The 17,858-nt window shown below is 41.8% G+C and overlaps 1 protein-coding gene across 1 annotated transcript; it reads left to right on the forward strand.

Annotated features, from left to right (window-relative positions):
• The first annotated feature begins 5,312 nt into the window (after nucleotides 1-5,312).
• On the forward strand, nucleotides 5,313-12,993 carry RAB39A (RAB39A, member RAS oncogene family). The gene is made up of 2 exons (XM_059465811.1): nucleotides 5,313-5,635; nucleotides 11,708-12,993. The coding sequence occupies exons 1-2, from the start codon at nucleotides 5,313-5,315 to the stop codon at nucleotides 12,132-12,134; spliced, it is 750 nt and encodes a 249-aa protein (XP_059321794.1). The 3' UTR covers nucleotides 12,135-12,993.
• The last annotated feature ends 4,865 nt before the right edge of the window (nucleotides 12,994-17,858 follow it).

Raw genomic sequence — 17,858 nt, forward strand, 5'->3', positions numbered from 1 at the left:
CTGCACTGCAGTTCTTGTGCTTCAGCTCCTGCATGGTATCAGATGACCACGTGTGGTGTTGCTCCCAAAGGACTATCACTTTAACAATTTAATACCTTTCATATTAAATCATTGATACAAGGTGGCAATGGCTCTGCTAATCACACAGCCTGAGGCTGAGCATCTTTGACTCCTCCATACTCCTCCATCCCAGAGGCAAATTATTCGTTCCCACCAGAGTTTCTATAACCCTCCAGCCCTCCATCCAAGGTACAAGAGAAGAAACATTACCTGTGCTACCAGCTCATACTGGATTCATCAGTTCAAACTTGGCAGATGTTATCACAGCTTATTTGTCTGGGCAATTCTTCCAGATAGACTAAACTCAGCAGAACTTACCATACAGGGAAGTTCTTTGTTTAATATTTGCCAGCAGTGCAGGGAGACTTGTTTGCCTGTCCTGAATTATCTCTGCAATTATATTTATGAAGGCAATTAAAAGTAATACACCTCTTAAGAAATTATCAGAGATTGCATCTGACCAAAAGTGGGACTCTGTCAAAGTTGACTATGATAGTGGGCCATGACTTGTAGGATTCCTTTAGAAATGCAGTGCTAACAGAAGAAAGTACCCCTTTGATCAATATGTCCGAGGGGTTCATGCCACAAATCTCAGACAAGGAGCATTCTTTGTTAGTGGAAATCTAGGTTGTTTCACACACCAGCATTCCTAAAGAGAAAGGAAATGTAAGAGACAGACTTTATCAGAGCAAAAGATGCATAGAATACTTGAAGGATCCATTCCAAGTGACAAATGGAAGAGTGAGGCAGGAGAACACATAATTCACTTGTTTAGTGTCACAGAATAAATTTCCATTTGGAATTTGGTTCTTTATCTCACCTAAAGGCAATCTAATCCTGCCTAAAGACAGGTTCTCAGCCAGTTTAGGCATTATCTCTGACATATCAATGAACATGAATTCACTTTAGTATTTTAGTGGAGCAGGTTACATGTTCCTGTATTTTCCTGACACTTCACTGCATTAGATGTGCTTCTGTTACTGTGGCTGTCTAAGATGTCACCTTAGATGTCTAAAATGGCAAGATTTTCAGAGCTAGATATCTTCTGTTGCTCCTGGAATACACAGGTGTTTGGGAGGGAAATACACTTCCTGTAGTGCATCTTATTTAGGCACTGCAAAGACCAAGATGTGAGTCATTGCTCTGAGTATAACATAATATTCCTAACATTTTGAGGGAGGAGATAGTTGGCCAAGAGGGTAAGACAATTATGGCCCTGTAGTTCAGGTACACACTGTTAACCACTGTGAAAAAAGGAGGGCTCAAGAGGTGATGAGATGTGAGGAAAAATATAAAAATATCTAATGGTTATAAAGCATTTGTTGAGTAAATATCCACTCCTTGATTTTTAATACCCTGTTAAGTAAGGAATTCTTTTCCCCTGGGCTTGTGTCTGAAATTATGTTGTAGTTACTTCTGGAATATCAGGTCTGAACAGTTAGAAGTTTTTCTTGTCCCAGGTGGGTGTTTCTCTTCTTCACTGAAACTGTCTTTATGAGTTCATTCAGCTGTCGAGTAGTTTCACTTGCATCATCTCCACAGACCCATTTTAATGCCTCACAAAGTGGACCTTTATGTAGATATTTATTTATTTAATTTTTTTTTCTATAAGTCCATTCATGGTTTCTGATCACTCAGTTGGGCAAATTGTTTTTGGCTTTTTTTCCTGAGGTTTATACAATGATTTTCTATGCACATATTTATCTCAACAACATAAGGAACACCGTTATCAAACAAGGACATCTTCTAAGAGGTTGTTATTTAGGACATGTCCTTCCCACCATCAAGTGAAACCGAGCTGGTTGATGACATCTCAGAGGAAGGAAAGTCTCTGCTAATTAGTAGGGAGTATCTCACCTCCAGTACTACTCTAACAAAAGAAAAGAGCTTGCAGAAAAAAAAATCAATAGTTTGCATCTATTGAAACTTGCTCTGTGAAAAAAAATTAACAGCTGTATCAGCCTCCAGATTAATAGCCTAGGCAATTAAAACAGGCATGGATGGCATCTTGCTTCCAGACTTGTCCTTCAGTTCTCTTAGATCATTGGGTGGCAGCAGAAGGCACAGTTTCTCAGTCACAGGCTGTCTGGGGTTAAAAATCTATTGCTTTCATCTATGTTTCTCTAAATTTCTATATAAGCACATGAGCATGTTCTTCAGGAGTGCTGTGATCTATGTAGTCCCCTATCCAGTCACCAATGTTGGAGAAAAATCCATGTTGGGTCAAAAACATAACAAGAAATGAGGAATTTTTAGATTGAAACATCTTGGATTTGCAGCTTTGTGAAGTCATAATGGTGATTATGCAGAAGATTTGGAAGTTTGGAGTTTTTTGGCTCCTTCCCCCCCCCCCCCCCCAGAATTTAGATTTGATTCACTCTCTCTGGGAAGAGCAGATTGAAGCTGCCAATGCACAAGTGATAGGAATTGTCTGAAGGGAAGTCAGGTTCTTGATGATGCTTTAACTACTCTGATCTAGCCATCCCAGCTCCTCAAAGCAGCAATTCCCGATTGCTTCTTCTGACTGCTGGTCTGAGATCTTTGTGAGAACTGTGTGCTGTCAGGGCCTCTGTACTCACCAGTAAATGAACCAAAACTGAATGACTTGGACAGAAAATTCACCCACTGTGTTCATTTCAAAATGACAATTCAAATGCAGGTTCGTCAGGTAGCATTGATCATATGACAGCCAAAAGATCACAAATGAAATCAAAGTTTTTGTTTAGATATGTATGTGCCATAGCTTTTCTACAATGACAAGCTTAGCTAGACAGACCAGACTCTGGAAGCCTGATAATATTTGGAGACCTATTTAGCTCAACTGTAAATGCCCTAGGCAAATTGGCTTTGTTCACCTGTTAGGAATGAAATGAGCTGTGTAGCTGATTAGTGTGGGGTTCTTCCAGCCCAGATGTACAAAGGACAGCCATCTGCTGTGCATCTGATCCACGTATTATACAGTGAACAAAGTCCACTTGAAATTTTTCAGTATTCACGTTTGGGAAGTATCTGAACCACTGATATAATGTACCTTGAACCTCTGTTTCACATGAGAATACTTCTTGTATGTAAGTGCCACTTTTTTCAGAACACTTAGGAAAGGTTCCTAGGAATCACCTGTAATCATGCCCATGAAGAACTGCAAGAAATTCACTGATTTCATCCTTATGAGAGTTCATTTATCATTATCATTATTAATACAGTTTTATTTTAATTGCTACTTAAAGGAGCAACTAGTCAAGTATAAGCTATGTTCAGTTTGTTTTAAGAAGAGCTGGTGAAAGTACATGGAGAAATGTGCAGGAATCAAAAGGGAACACATTCAGAGATACAGGCAGATGCAGAATCGCTGTGTCCCAGGGACTGACTGGACAGCCTGAAAGGTCCCTAGAGAAAAGAGGTTCTTGGAGCGGGTGGCATCTTGCAGCTTCAGCTCAGCATGCATAGCAAGATAAATCCCTCTGGCAGCTCCTGGCTGTGCCTTTTACAGCTTCTACACTGCCATGCCACATCTTTGCTGGAAGGTTCTGGGGTCATCTGGATCTGTTCCCCAGGACCAGCCACCCAGTCACATCCCAGAAAAACTCTTTTTGGGGCTGGGAGACATCATCTCCTAAGCAGTGCATGCAAACCCCTCTTTCAACTTCACCCTGTCCTTAGTCTCACTCATCCACTCTGTGGAGCTGCAAGATCTACCCAAGCCTACAAGGGAAATCTACCTGTCCCACAGTGGTGACCAAGTAACACATCACAGTAACAATACCAGACTCAGGCAATGAGAATACTTGTCACAGCAAATTGCCCCAAAGCCTTACAGAAGAAATGTGGTTTCAGATATGCCTCTAACTAACCACAGGTACTTAAGGGTTTAGCTGCATTTGTGCCCCACATGGACAGAGGAAAACAGGCTGTGTGAAAAATGTCACCCATCTCCTCTCCCTGTCCTTTTCACTATCAAAGTGCCTATTCATATCAGTATCCACTTGCTGCTGACCTTCTGCCAACAACAACCTACTTCCCAGCTGTCCCAGCCTACTCAGCTGAGTTTTCAGGCTCACTGCCCGTGGCTCCCTCACCCCAGCCCAAACTACAGAAGAAGCTGATACAATTCTGTTTACCAGAAGTCCAACGATTTCCTTTTATTTGGCTCTAATGCCCTTACCAGCCATTGTTAGTGTTTGTTATCCCATGTGGTTCTGAGACTTAAAAGAAATCTGAGGAATCTATTGCTCAGCAGATTTATCATAACATGATAGTCAGCTGAACATCCCAGGAGGGCAAAGAAATTTCTCTGACGCAGGAATCTCTTCTGACACAATTCTTCTATTACTTTGGGTAAAGGCACTTTCACCAAGGCCAAATACAGTTTGTTTCACTGGGAAATGAAGAGTATATGTTCCTGTCATTTCCAGTATTATGTCCTTTCTCTAGGCAGTTTGTGTGATTCTCTCTGGGGATAACTAGATTGCTAACTCTTATTTTTCCTTCTGCCACTTTCCCAGCACATCATTACAGTCTGGCACTTGTTCCTCTCTATCTGTTGGCCTGCACAGATCCCACCCCACCAGACACCTTCCTTTCCAGGTCCGTGCCCCTTTTTCACCTGCCGATCTCGTTCCTCCACATCTCGCCCAGTATCTCCTTTCTGCTCCCAATTTCTTTGCAAAAGTCATGCTTTAACAGTCTCTCTCCCGTGACATTCCATGCCGGCCTGGCTCCCTGCCCCAGCATCCCCCTTCTCCCGGCACAAGCCTGCACTTGTTGCCCGCGGGGGGAGCTGGGCGCTGGGCACGGGCTGCAGCCCCAAGGTAGCCCCAAGCGCTCGGCGCTCGCTGCGGCGGAGGAGGGCCCGTCTGGCCGCGCACATGACGGCACGGTGGGAGGGCGGCCCCGGCGGGCGGCTCGGCCGCGCCACCGCCCAGCGGGCGGCAGAGGCGGCCCCAGCGCGCACGGGCCGCGGCGGCAGGGCCGGGGCGGCGGGAGCTGCGGGAGCAGCCGGGGCAGCGGGGGCAGCGCGGGCGCGGAGCCGCGGCCGGAGCGGGGCAGCGCGGTGCTGAAGGGACAGCGCCCGCCCCGCCCCGCCCCGCCCGGCCAGCCGGCGGGGAACACGGCGCGGAGCCCCGGGAGCGGGGCGGGGGTACCCGGCTCCCGGCCCCCGCCCGGAGCGGCGAGCGCGGGAGCTCCGTGCTGCCCCCGCGGGAGCGGCGCCCCGGGCCCCGCGCAGCGCCCGCCGCCGCCCGCCCGCCGCGCCGATGCCGGGCGTGGGGGCGATCGGGGCGCGGTGCAGGCACCGGCCGCGCAGGAGCCCCAGGAAAAGCCCCAAGGCAGAGCCGGGCCAGGCCGGGGCCGCCATGGACGCGGCGATCTGGATCTACCAGTTCCGGCTGATCGTGCTGGGCGACTCCACCGTGGGCAAGTCCTGCCTCTTGCACCGCTTCACCGAGGGCCGCTTCCCGGGGCCGCTGCACTCCGACCCCACCGTGGGGGTGGACTTCTTCTCCCGGCTGGTAGAGATCGAGCCCGGCAAGAGGATCAAGCTACAGCTCTGGGACACGGCGGGGCAGGAGCGGTTCAGGTACAGGACCTGGGATCTTACCCACACCCTCTCCTGCCCTCTCCCCAAATCTGTCGGCCTCCGGGCACACCCTGCTGCCCTCCCGGCCCTGTACCCTCCTCATCTGACACATCCTCGGCCCTAAGGACTTTGCCTTGCCCTTTAGCAAAATTTCCCTGCACCCACTTGGTTGCTGTGCCCCAAGCAGTCCTCCATCTCATTGCCCTCCAGTGGCCCTAGCCCTGTGGCCCACCGTCCTTCTTGCCTCAGTGCCCTCAAGTTCCTTCCCAGTAGTTTCCTTCCCCACCCTTTCCCTTCAGACACAGCAGGTAACAGCTACTCTTCTCCTTCCAGCTGTCACTGTAGGGTAACAAGTGGCCTTGTCCTGTTTCTTCTTCCCTTCCTCATTTTTCCTCTGAAGTCCTGGACCTACCATGGCAATCCCTCCTCCACGTTTTTTTCTTTTGTTGCTGCAAAAGGCCTCTGCCTAACTCTGCATTTCTTACTTTGTCATCACCTCCGAACTCATCCTCCCCTGCAGTATTTCACTCTGCCATTAACTCTCCCAAGCAATCTGGAGACCAGGCCACCTCCCAGCTCTTCTGCCTTCCAGCACAGCAACACTGTCTGCACCAGTGCAGCCAGTGCAGCGTGGAAGCCACTGGGCAGTCAGCTAGAGTCCCTTATTTCAGTGTTTTGTCTGCCTTCTGCACCTGCTGTGAGCTGTTTGTTGCTAGAAGTCTTCACTAATACTGCTAGCATTTATAATGTAGTTAAACTAGCTCAAATGCTGCACTGAGTATTAAACACTCTCCTTTGTCCCCTCTGTTACAAACAGTAGCAAAACTACCCTCTTTTCCTCCCCCAGAAAAGTCTCAGTCGTTTCCCAGTTTGCAAATTGATACTGTCACTCACTCACTCTTGTGTCTCTGTTGTATCTGTAGTGCTTGCCACTTCAGGCAAGTTGTGCATGGATTTTAGTTTGGACTTGGGGCTCAATAGATATGAATTCATGGCATGGGCAAATGCATAGCCCATCTCTGTGACCACACACCTGTTGTTATTGGAACACTAGCAGGAGGATTAAAATGGACCCCTTCACTGGCCACAATCAATTCCTCTGAACTGCCTGTCTTCTCTTGCAACAGTTGTGCAGATGCCCACACCCAGCTGAAGAGGTGGATTGCACTGTTTTACTGGAGGACAACAACTTTTTTTTCTTTATAATAACCATTAGAGTGAAACAACAAACAACTTTCCTGGGCTTGCATGAGTCAGATGTATTTTTGCAGGTAGGCTTCTGAAGGGTTAGCAAAGAAATTAACAGTGTTAATGGAAAGCTCTTGGCATTTTTCACCATCTGTGCATTCCAGACAGAATGTAGAATACTTGTAAATTATTGAATTTGCTGACAAATAACCAGGATGGCCAATGACAAGACATTCAACTTAAAGAAATGCAAATACACAGAATCTTGCATACATTTAAAATCAAATGATGGCAATCGTTTAACCCCGGAATGCTCAGGGAATATACACTGATGAGTCATGCAGTCAGCTGCTCTTAAATTTACCTCTGTGTTTTTTCTAATACTCAGAAGATGCAGCCTGAAGAAAGTAGTTTTAAATATTTGCATTTGATTTTCTGCTAAGACAGTTTCTTGTCAGTTGATGTACTAAATATAATAGTGCTTATTGTACAGTCTGTTTTACATTTAGTCAAAGAAATTATAAATATTTTACTACCTTACGCCACAGGTTACAATGTTGCATTCTGTTCTGCTAATGGAGAACATTACAGATCACAAGCAAAGACGATTTAGGGAGGAGCTAATTACTCCAAGAAGTTCTCTAATACTGGGGAACACCAAGCAGTTTGCAGTTCTGATTTCCAGTTCTGCTCTGGCTCACTTGCCCTGGGATTTTAGAGGACGTAAAACCTGCATTTAAAGCTCTCTGGGGAGTTCCCTGCATGCAGGGAAAACTACTGGCTGCATAATAACCCCCTTCTTTTGGTCCCAGGCATTAGGGACACTCCCAGGGGAAAAGGAAGATGTGACACACCTGCCATCACATTCTCTTGAAAGATGTCATGTACTTCCTTGGAGGAGTTATTTGGGAAAAATTCTTACATGTCTCTAGCTCACTGATGATTCTGTATTTTAACAGGATTTTATACATTGACTTATAAATCATCTTTAACATGCCCTGAAATAGCAGCTATTGAATATATTTATTTTGACATCAATCAGGCATCACTAAGCAGACTCTCTCATTGTCTGAGGTGCCACATGGACAATAACAACATAGTCAGTAACACCTTTAACATCTTACTAGAACAAGAACCTACAGACTTGCTTAGTATAGACTCAGGTCTGTAATGCGGATTAACGTAAATGAAAGGTACCTCCTCAGTTTCTTTCTATCTTCAGATCAGTCATTTAGAGCAATCTGCTATTTTGTTTGTGTTTTACATCATCTACTTTGCCATGGTTTTTGTTTGTTTGTATAATTTTCCTGTATTTAAATCAAATAATATATTTTAATCATGAAACCTCCAATGCCATAAAATGCTCGTGGTGCTAAGACTGAGAGTTCATTTCCGTAGGGGCAAAATATTGTGGGGATGCTTCCATTAACCCACTTTTTAGTAGACCAGGATATTAGACACATTCTGTTTCTAGTACATCTTGAAAATAAAACACTATCCTATTCTTTTTCAGTAAGCAATATATATTTTCAAAATTATTACATTACAATGTAGTCTTTAGTCATAGTATAAAAATAACTCTTCAAAATTAGATAAAGCTTTTAGTGAAAGTTTGGTTCATCTGGTAAAGATCAGTAAGATCATAATGAAAAAGAAACACTGACTTAAAGCCTCCCTAAAGCCATAGTCTGATGTGATTATACAAAGACTCATAGAACCATGGAATACCCTGAGTTGGAAGGGACCCAAAAGGACCACCAAAGTCCAACTCCTGACCCTGCACAGGATGACCCCAAGAATCACACCATGTGCCAGAGAACATAGTCCTAGTGCATCTTGAACTCTGCCAGGCTGGTGCTGTGACCATTCCCTGGGCAGTCTGTTCCAGTGCCCAAACACCCTCTGGGTGAAGAACCTTTTCCTGACGTCCAACCTAAACCTTCCCTAACACAGCTTCTGGCCATTCCCTCAGTCCTGTCACTGCTCACCACAGAGAACAGATCAGTGCCTGCCCCTCCTTCTCCCCTCACAAGGAAGCTGCAGACTGCAATGACATCTCCGCTCAGTCTCCTCCAAGCTGAACACATCCAGTGACCTCAGCCACTCCTCACATGGTTTCCCCTCAAAGCCTTTCTCCACCTTGTTGCCCTCCTTTGGACCCTCTCCCACAGTTTAATGTCTTTTTTATGTTGTGGCACCCAGAACTGCCCCCAGCCCTGGAGGTGAGGCTGCCCCAGCCCAGAGCAGAGCAGGACAATCCCCTCCCTTGCCCAGCTGGCCGTGCTGTGCCTGATGCCCCCAGGACAGGGCTGGCCCTCCTGGCTGCCAGGGCACTGCTGGCTCATGAAGTGTAAAAGCACTGTGACAGGTTGTGTGGGGAAGTGGTGGCATCACCATCCCTGGAATTATTTAAATATTTGTAGGTGTGTCAGCTCAAGGAAGTGGTAGAGTGCTGAACTGTGCAGTGCTGAATTAACAATCAGAGTCAATTATCTTAAAGATTTTTCCCAGCCTAAAAGATTCTGTGGTTCTATGATCCTTTTCTCAGATTCTAGAAAACCACTTAACATGATATTGTATGCATTGATGTTTCTTTAAAAAATTTTGTGTTGCTTTTTTTCTTGAATTGCTGTTTTTTAAATCTTCTCTGTTACACAATATTTTTTTTTGGTAATGAGAAAAGTAGTTTCAAATTATACATATCAGAAGTACACAAAAAATGACTTGTTGTCTCTCCAATATATTCACCCAGTTTTTGTGATGTACAGCACAAAGTTACAGGATACTTCTTAGTCATCTCCAATAAAAGCAATACATACACATAATTCAATATAATGCCTTAGATCATCAGCTACTGTAAATTAGCACATCTCTAATGAAGGGGCTTGCAAGAGATGAGGGTACTGACTGCTGTGTGTAAGTATCCAAAAACACGCAGAGGGCTGAGTTTCAGTACTCCAGTTTATAGATAAATGATAGAACAACTTTTTATATAGAAATACTTGGCAGGTGATGCATTGCATTTTCAATACTAACCTACTTTCTTTCCTGGCTAATGCATTTCTTTGTTTTCAAGGTTTGGGGTAGGAGCAGGGTTGTTTGGGTTTTTTATTTTGGGTTTGTTTTTATTTCTTAATGAAAGTAGGTTTTATTAGCTTTTACCTCTCCATATCAAATCCCATTTTTGTCATCCACATTTGCTCTTACTAGAACTATCTGAATTATTTTTCTGCCTTCATTTGTGTTTGCAGACACTCTAAAGGAAAAAAATGGTTAGGAAAAACAGAAACAGATCTTTATAGTACCTGTATTTAATACTTCACAAGATATGACACCCTTCACTTATGTTCTTAAACAATTTTGTGAAACAGTGTGCCATTTTTCATATCCAGGCCTTGTGAATTAATCTGAGGTTAAGATCCTGTTGTCTTCACATTCAGAGAGACACTGCATGGACTCTATTACTGGGAATATAGAAAAGATCTTTCTAAGCATTAGGAGAAACAGCCCCCCCTTCTTATGTAAATAAAACAATTTCAAATGCTGTTTGCTGTGGCTAAATTAATTTGGATATGCCAAGAAATCTAAGTCTTCTTTATCTATGCACTTACCTATCTGTAAAAGGACTATTGCTGCTAATCATGCCTCTGTGTTCAAATTGTCATCAAAGACTGTATGAAATGTGATGAACTGAGAATTGGAGGGAGCTACTGTTATGAAAAGTTGTGCTATTGTGTACAGTTCATCCTGCTTGCTAAAGTTTTGAGTTTTTGGCGTCAGCATCCTCTTCATAATCATGAGATAAAATGGAATTAATTCTTAGCTTAGGTTATGATTTCAAACAATGACTGTTTAGAAACTGTGCTTCTCATTTCATTTGGAGAATACTTATATATACACTAGTTATGTATTTATGCCAGCAAGAAGTGCTTGTGTACATTCCTTGGTAAGCTGTCACTTCCTTTAAAGTGTCTCTTCTCACCTTCTCCATTCTCTCCTACTTGCTCATGATTACAGACTGAAAATAATTGTTTCGTTCCTATATCTTTTACTCTATCTCTCTACATTCTAACTTTTTTTCCTTATTCTAAAGCACGTTGAAATTTTTTTCAACCAGAAGAAGAGTCTCCTATTTCCAAAATTCCTTCCAGTGAATGTTCTGGAGCTTAGAGGGCCCAAAAGTAAAAATAACTCTTGCCAACCCTCATGCTAAAAACATGCAAATTTATAAAATATAAAGAGCTTTTGAACTTCTCTGTGAGAGAGATGCTGGAGGTAGATGTGTCTCTTGTAATTAGTTTGTGTTTGCCCAGCTCACTCAAAACTTTTGGACAGTTTTGTTCTGGGAGTTTTCCTTTCTCTGCCTGCTACCTGTTGATTTCTGCATGCACAAAGAGTTATGATTAGCTTTTAAAGAATGTTTCTGCAAGGATGCAAAAGGATATGCTTGAACATTGGCAAGTTTGGTCTCCAGGTTTCTTGACATATATGTACATATTTCAGTCTGAAATAATTGTTTAGAACAAAGTAAAGTACATGTTTATATGAAGCTGAATGACTCAAACTTTATACCAAAAGTATATATCTTTGCTTCTGTGAACATGTCCCACAGTTTCCTAATAAAGACTACTTTACAGAAAAATCCAGCATTCAATATTTGCCGTAGAGGTGTTGGGTTCTGGAATGTTTAGAAAGTGAATTTTGAATGTAGGAAATAAAATAATAGTCTAGTACATTAAATTAATAAATTTCAAGCAGCTTTAAAAAAGGAAAGTTATTTAATAAAACTTATAAAAACACATTTCCATATGGAAAAGTAATTGCTTTATTAATAAAATGAAAATGCATTTTAATTTTCCATTTTCTCTTTTTTCCCCTTCACAGATCAATAACACGCTCTTATTATCGCAATTCTGTGGGTGGCCTGCTAGTATTTGACATCACAAATCGACGATCGTTTGAGCATGTGAAGGACTGGCTGGAAGAAGCAAAAATGCATGTGCAGCCCTTTCAGATTGTGTTCCTGTTAGTAGGACACAAATGTGACTTAGTGTCACAGCGCGAGGTTACGAGAGAAGAAGCTGAAAAACTGTCATCTGACTGTGGTATGAAGTATATAGAAACTTCAGCAAAAGATGCCACAAACGTTGAAGAGTCCTTTACAATTCTTACCCGAGATATCTATGAACTTGTAAAAAATGGAGAAATCTCAATACAAGATGGATGGGAAGGTGTCAAGAGCGGCTTTGTTCCAAATGTTGTACATTCATCAGAAGAAGCTGTAAAGCCCAGGAGACAGTGCATCTGCTGAGTTTGTAGCATGCCAAAGAGCCCATGGGGTGTTTAGAAGATGATGCCAATCTAAATGACAGAAAAATAATTTTGAAACAACATTAGATCATGGCATAGCTGAGTCATAGAACGGTAATTTGGTTTTGTATCCTTCTGTCAAGGTTATAATCCATAACACTTTAAGTGCTTTTTTTCTTTACAGAGTACAACATAACTTTGTGTGGTCTTCAGGAAAATAAATTAAATATTGCTAAAGGGAAACCTAGTTCTATAGCAAGACACTGAGAAAGTGCAATAACCATCACGACAACATCTTCACTTGGGCTTTGTTTTCTGAATACTGTTTAAAATCAAGTCTTGTTAGATGAGGATCAGATGATTTCATTACTATTGTTCATCCTGCCTTAGCTTTGGACAAGAAAATGTTATATCTTATACTTTTTTAATGTGATTCTTTACTCAAGGGCAGGATTGCTAATGACCATTAAAGTTAGAATGCTGTAGAATTTGATAGTAAATATAACTCTAAGGAAAGCAAACTGAAAGATTGCTCAAATAGCAAACACTTTTGATATGACAATGAGTACAAGCCTTACTAAAGAAAAAGAATGTTTTAGAACAGATGATTTATTTGTATACGAAAATGGGGAATAGAAACAATGGAATTTATTATTAAATATTTTCTGAATTGCCAATGAAACTAAACATAACATGACATATGATCCAGCTGTTATTTGACTTGTGTACAAAACAGCTTTCCCAATCACTGGAGTTGCATTTCAGTGGCCAGATCCTCAGCTGGGTAATTATCATCGTCACATTGATGCCTACAGAATCACGTTAATTTACACAAACAATTTCCACATTAGCTTTAAAAAATAAACCCACTTCTAACTAGAAGTAAAAATAGTTAAAAAGTGCTGCAACCCATGGGAACCCAGGCCTTAAATTTGAATAGAGCAAGGACAGTTTTATTCTTAGCCAGCAAATGTTAAGCTGTTGTTTAAAAATGGAAGGTTTTAAACTAAAACTGTTACAAACAGAGCATTTGGAGAGGAAAGAATTTCTAAAATGATGCTCGTCTACAGAGAGCAAAGTAAGAGAGCTCCTAAGAAAGAAACTCATAATAGCTTTTAATAACAACAGTAGGAGAAATCTGTGATCATGTAGCATTTTACTGAGCTTGGAGTCATCTTTCTACTCCTCTGAATATAACACACACTAGCTTTATGCAAACTAGGTCTAGCACGTAAATACCAAATAAACCTATTTCTATTGTTTTGTAGTGGAATGAAAGATGACTTGATCTCCAGAGTTAATAAGCATCTACAATTTATTTGGCATAATCATAGCCACCAAACATCAAGCCAGTTATCTTCATATAAAAGTGTGTTATCATGTACAATTCTTCTTTTTCAAGATCCGGCAGCAAGTCTATCTAATCTAATTTTCTTCTTCAACAAGCATATGATTGGTTTTCTCTCAGGTTACTTTGACGTTCTTTTACAATCCTTTTTCAAATATTTTATACTATGGAGACAGGTTGTTTGGTTCCAGTTACTTTGTACATTTAGGGCAACTAAAATCATTGACTTCAAAGGGAACTAGAACTTAAAGTTTTTCTAAAGCCTGAGTCTTACTTGCACTGAGGCACAGTTACACTATTATGGAAGGATACAGAGGCCTTAATATAAACAGGAATCAGCCTTAATTCATTAGCAAATAGGACAGATAATTCTAGTCTCAGCATGCCAGAGAGTAATTGCTGTGAACCTGATTTTCTGTTAAACTACATGTGTTGATACCAAATCAACTTTGTAGGGTATTTTAAGCCCTCTTTACAAAGCAAACATGACTACAGATGCCAAAAGGTAGTGCAGAATCAGGCTGCAAGCATTTCATACTCATTTCTTTATGATATGAGGCTTATGTTGTGCATCTCAGAAGATATCTTTGTTGTTTAATTAATTAATTTAATTAAATCAGTGACTAGGGAGTCACCAGATCCAAAGTCCACCGCTGGCTCACTGTGTTTTTCTGAGCAAGGCATTTGTGGGTTTTGTGCCTCACCTTCTGTATCTCAAATATAGAGATGATTGTTCTTCCTTAAATTTACAAAAACTGCTGAAACCAAATCAGTCTATATGATCTTCAGTCCTGGACTCTATCCTCTGTGTGCTACCTGGTTTTGAGTGTTTACCATCATGGGATGTGGATACTGGTTTCTTCTGACATACCCAAATAACAATAACAAAAAAATTAAAACAGACTTATAAGTGCCAGGTATTCCTGTGAATCTACATTTCATTGCATATTTCATTAGTTTTAGATTAAAGTCTTGTATCATTAATTTTTCTTCCTGAATACTCTGGAGCCAATTAGCTTGTCATTCTGTATGAAAAAAATTGGGTTGTACTGGGGGTAAAAGGACTGGGAGAAGAGGGGAGTGGAGGGGAGGTATGCACAGAGAAACAATCATCAGAGCAGAGCCTTAATCTCTGTTGTCAATGTTGTACCTGTGGTGTCACGTTTATTACACTGGGAATAGAGCTTTTAACCAGATTCAACTGTGTAAGGAACTGGTATTGGCCATGCAACTAGAAGAGAAGTTTACTACATTTTAAAGTACTGTACACATAGTTGTCTTATTTGTAATTCCTAAAAATGTAGATTAACATGTACTTTCAAACACTGTCTTTGTGCTATATTAAACCACTACTGTGTCTTCTCACTACACACTTGCAGTTGATAGAAATGTCTGATAAACAGATAATTTGTCAAAATGCGTTATTTTCTTTTCAGATGCTTTGCAAGATGATATGTAAGTAACAGCTTGAATAAGCTGTGGAATGGGTAATAGTTCAGTGCATGTATATTCTTTTTCTCCCCAAGGAAGCATGAATATTGACAACAGAATTAAATTCCCAGAAATTACAGCAATTAGGTAAATCTTACATGGTAGCCAAATTTAAAAAATAGAAAATATTTAATAAAAAGCCACAAACTTTGCAAATTAAGATTTGGTCAATCCCAGTTAGGAAATGAAAAATATTGAAAAATCTTGACAAAGGTTTTATTTGGATTCATAGGCCTGGCAAATGAACAGATAAAAAGTATTGTTTTGGACTCCTAAAATGTTTAAACTTCCATTGCTTTATTTTAAGTTTGATAAAGAAGAGTAAATATCTTCCTCATTAAAATATTTTACATATGAATTCTTAAGATATTTTGGCTTACTCATAATTGTATCCATCCCATGTAAGAAGCAGAAACTAGCCTCATACCTTAGGAATCAACCAAGGAAAAGCTTTAGATTTAGTTTTGTTCATTTATGCCTTCAGTATGGAATAGACTGACGGATCTAAGCTCAAACTGGCGACTGTCCCGTGCTCACAGAAAATGATGCAGGCCTGACTGAGCCCCCAGGCCCTCTGTGCTGGCCTGTGCTGAGATCCCCTCTGCCCCACACGAACGGCTGCTGGTACCCATGCCGCCTGTCTGAAAGCGAGGGGGGCATGATCACAGATATTTCAGTCTCAGCATTTCAGCTCCCTGAGGGAGTACATGCTTCATTGCCCTCTTTTTACATAATTAACATCCAGGAAGAGTGCTTTTTCCCTCACTGAAGACCCCAGCACAATGGGAGCTCCTCCAAGTCTCCACCTTTCCTTTTTACACAGAGCTGGCACAGCAATTTCAGCAGCCTTTATTCAGTCCTGAAGAAAAAGAAGAAAGGCCAAGGGTTTATCCTCTACATGGGCATGGAACCTTACCACAAACATGGTGGACAGTTTAAGAAATCATTAAATATCAAAAAACAACTGTCAACTGCAAAAATTTGCATTGCTCATTTCTCAGAGTCTAGAGACTATCTTTCAAATAAGTGAATGAAATGAAAATTCTAAAAGAGGAATTGCTCATCACCCACAGAGGCCATTGGGAGTAGCAGGCTCTTTATGAAGGGTAGGTAAATCTTCATTTAAATTCAAACTGAGGAATTCAAAACCCCAATCCTAAACTGCTAGAGTGGATCACTGTCTTTGCAAGTATTTAATTAATTCACTTCTCCGAGAAAGTAACGTTTCAAGCCAGGCCTGAGTGATGCTGGGATGGATGCTCAGTGTGTAACCAGCAGAGAGACGACTGCTCCCTGGGAGCCAGATGACAGCAGCCCCCAGCAGCCTCACAGGCTACAAGGGCAGCTCAAACTGAGATTAACTGATCCCAGGCTGCCAAAGGCTCCCCTTGCAGCTGAAGAGCTTCTACAGAAAGCTAACAGTAGAAGTAGCAAACCCAAAAGCCGTGCATTGTAAATAAAAACAATGTCTAGGTAAAAAACTGGCATTTCAGCTACAGTTCAATTACTGCCATTCCTCATTGCTATGGCTTCAAATCTGTGCAATCTATGCAAACTGAGCTTCCCTGCTCCATGAAAATTGTGGAAGGACAAACTGAACCTCCTGTAGCAATAAAGTCAGTCACCAGGGAGAGGGCTGCACAAGATAAGGGTGGAAGGAGGACACAGATAATTTCTTCCATCTCTGCACAGCCCTGAGGGAGAATTTTGACTGACCACTGCCAGAGCCCTTAAGACCTTGCAGAAATATCCATCACTGCAGTGGGACTTGTGGGATGAAAGAGAGCACCAAGGACCTGGAGTCTGCACAGAGATGCAGGCTCCTGACTCCCTAACCCCAGCAGTCCCTAAGGATCTGTGGGGCACAGCTGCAGGAATGGTTGGGTATAACTCTGTGCCGGCACCACGTCTACATTGCATAGTGTCTATATTGCATAAAGGCAAATGTCTACATTGCAGGCTTTTCCCCCTTCCACCTTCTCCCCCACGTGGTTTCTTTACAGGAAGGGACTGACAGAAGGCATATCTGGCACCAGGGTCTGACAGTGAGCAGGGCAATAGGTGGAAATTTTAGTGGTCATTGCTCAGTATTAAGGTACTAAAACTGAGGGGAAGAATTGTGGAAAATATTCCAGTCATAATCTTAGTAATAAAAACCTTCCAGGGCTGGCACTGCTCTGTAGTACTTTCGAGAATTGTCCATTTTGGTTAAGTTTTCAATGCCAAAGAAATAGTTCAGCTATTTAGTAATAATTTATATTAGTTCATAATTTAAAAATAATTACTGCATATTATTCAGGAAGAAAAGTCTTCTATGTGCAGATCATTTTAGTAATTTTGCTGACATACAACTTGTGTTGTATATTTTAAAAGAACAAGCTATGCCAGGACGTAACTTTAAAATACATGTCTCAAATCCCATCAATCAGTCAAATCCCATCAAAACAGTTCATCTTATTGGGATTCTTCTCTGCCCAATTCTCTGTGGAAAAGAGTCTGATTCTCAGAAAAGCTTTTAAAACAAAAGAGAGGCAAAGCTTACTGAGCACTGAAAAAGAGATTCATATGTGAACAAGTGTCAGAAAAGTAGAACATGTTTTTTCTTGTGGTATCATCTTTCACACTACCATGCTTCACAGCTCAACTCTAGCTCCCCGAGTACATAGTGAATGGAACAGTAAATTTCTAGCTGTCCAAAAACCACTGGGAGATCAAATGTAATTCCCCACAGCAGTTCTCTGCAACTCTGTGCTTGTGTGAGGAACAATGGCCACATTCTGCCTAATGCATGCCACGTGTTTCTCTGTGTCCCAGGAGGAATTTGGCCCCAACAAAAACCCTCCTGCAGGTTCTGCCTGCGAACAGTCACTCTGCACCACCCCTCAC

The sequence above is a fragment of the Ammospiza nelsoni genome, chromosome 2 (assembly GCF_027579445.1).
Source record: "Ammospiza nelsoni isolate bAmmNel1 chromosome 2, bAmmNel1.pri, whole genome shotgun sequence".
Lineage (NCBI taxonomy): Eukaryota > Metazoa > Chordata > Aves > Passeriformes > Passerellidae > Ammospiza > Ammospiza nelsoni.

Excerpts from the sequence above, each read along its gene's own strand:
- RAB39A (XM_059465811.1), top strand. The coding sequence starts at position 5,313 with ATGCCGGGCGTGGGGGCGATCGGGGCGCGGTGCAGGCACCGGCCGCGC. Across the intron at positions 5,636-11,707 it reads GCGGGGCAGGAGCGGTTCAG|ATCAATAACACGCTCTTATT; the intron begins GTACAGGACCTG and ends TCCCCTTCACAG.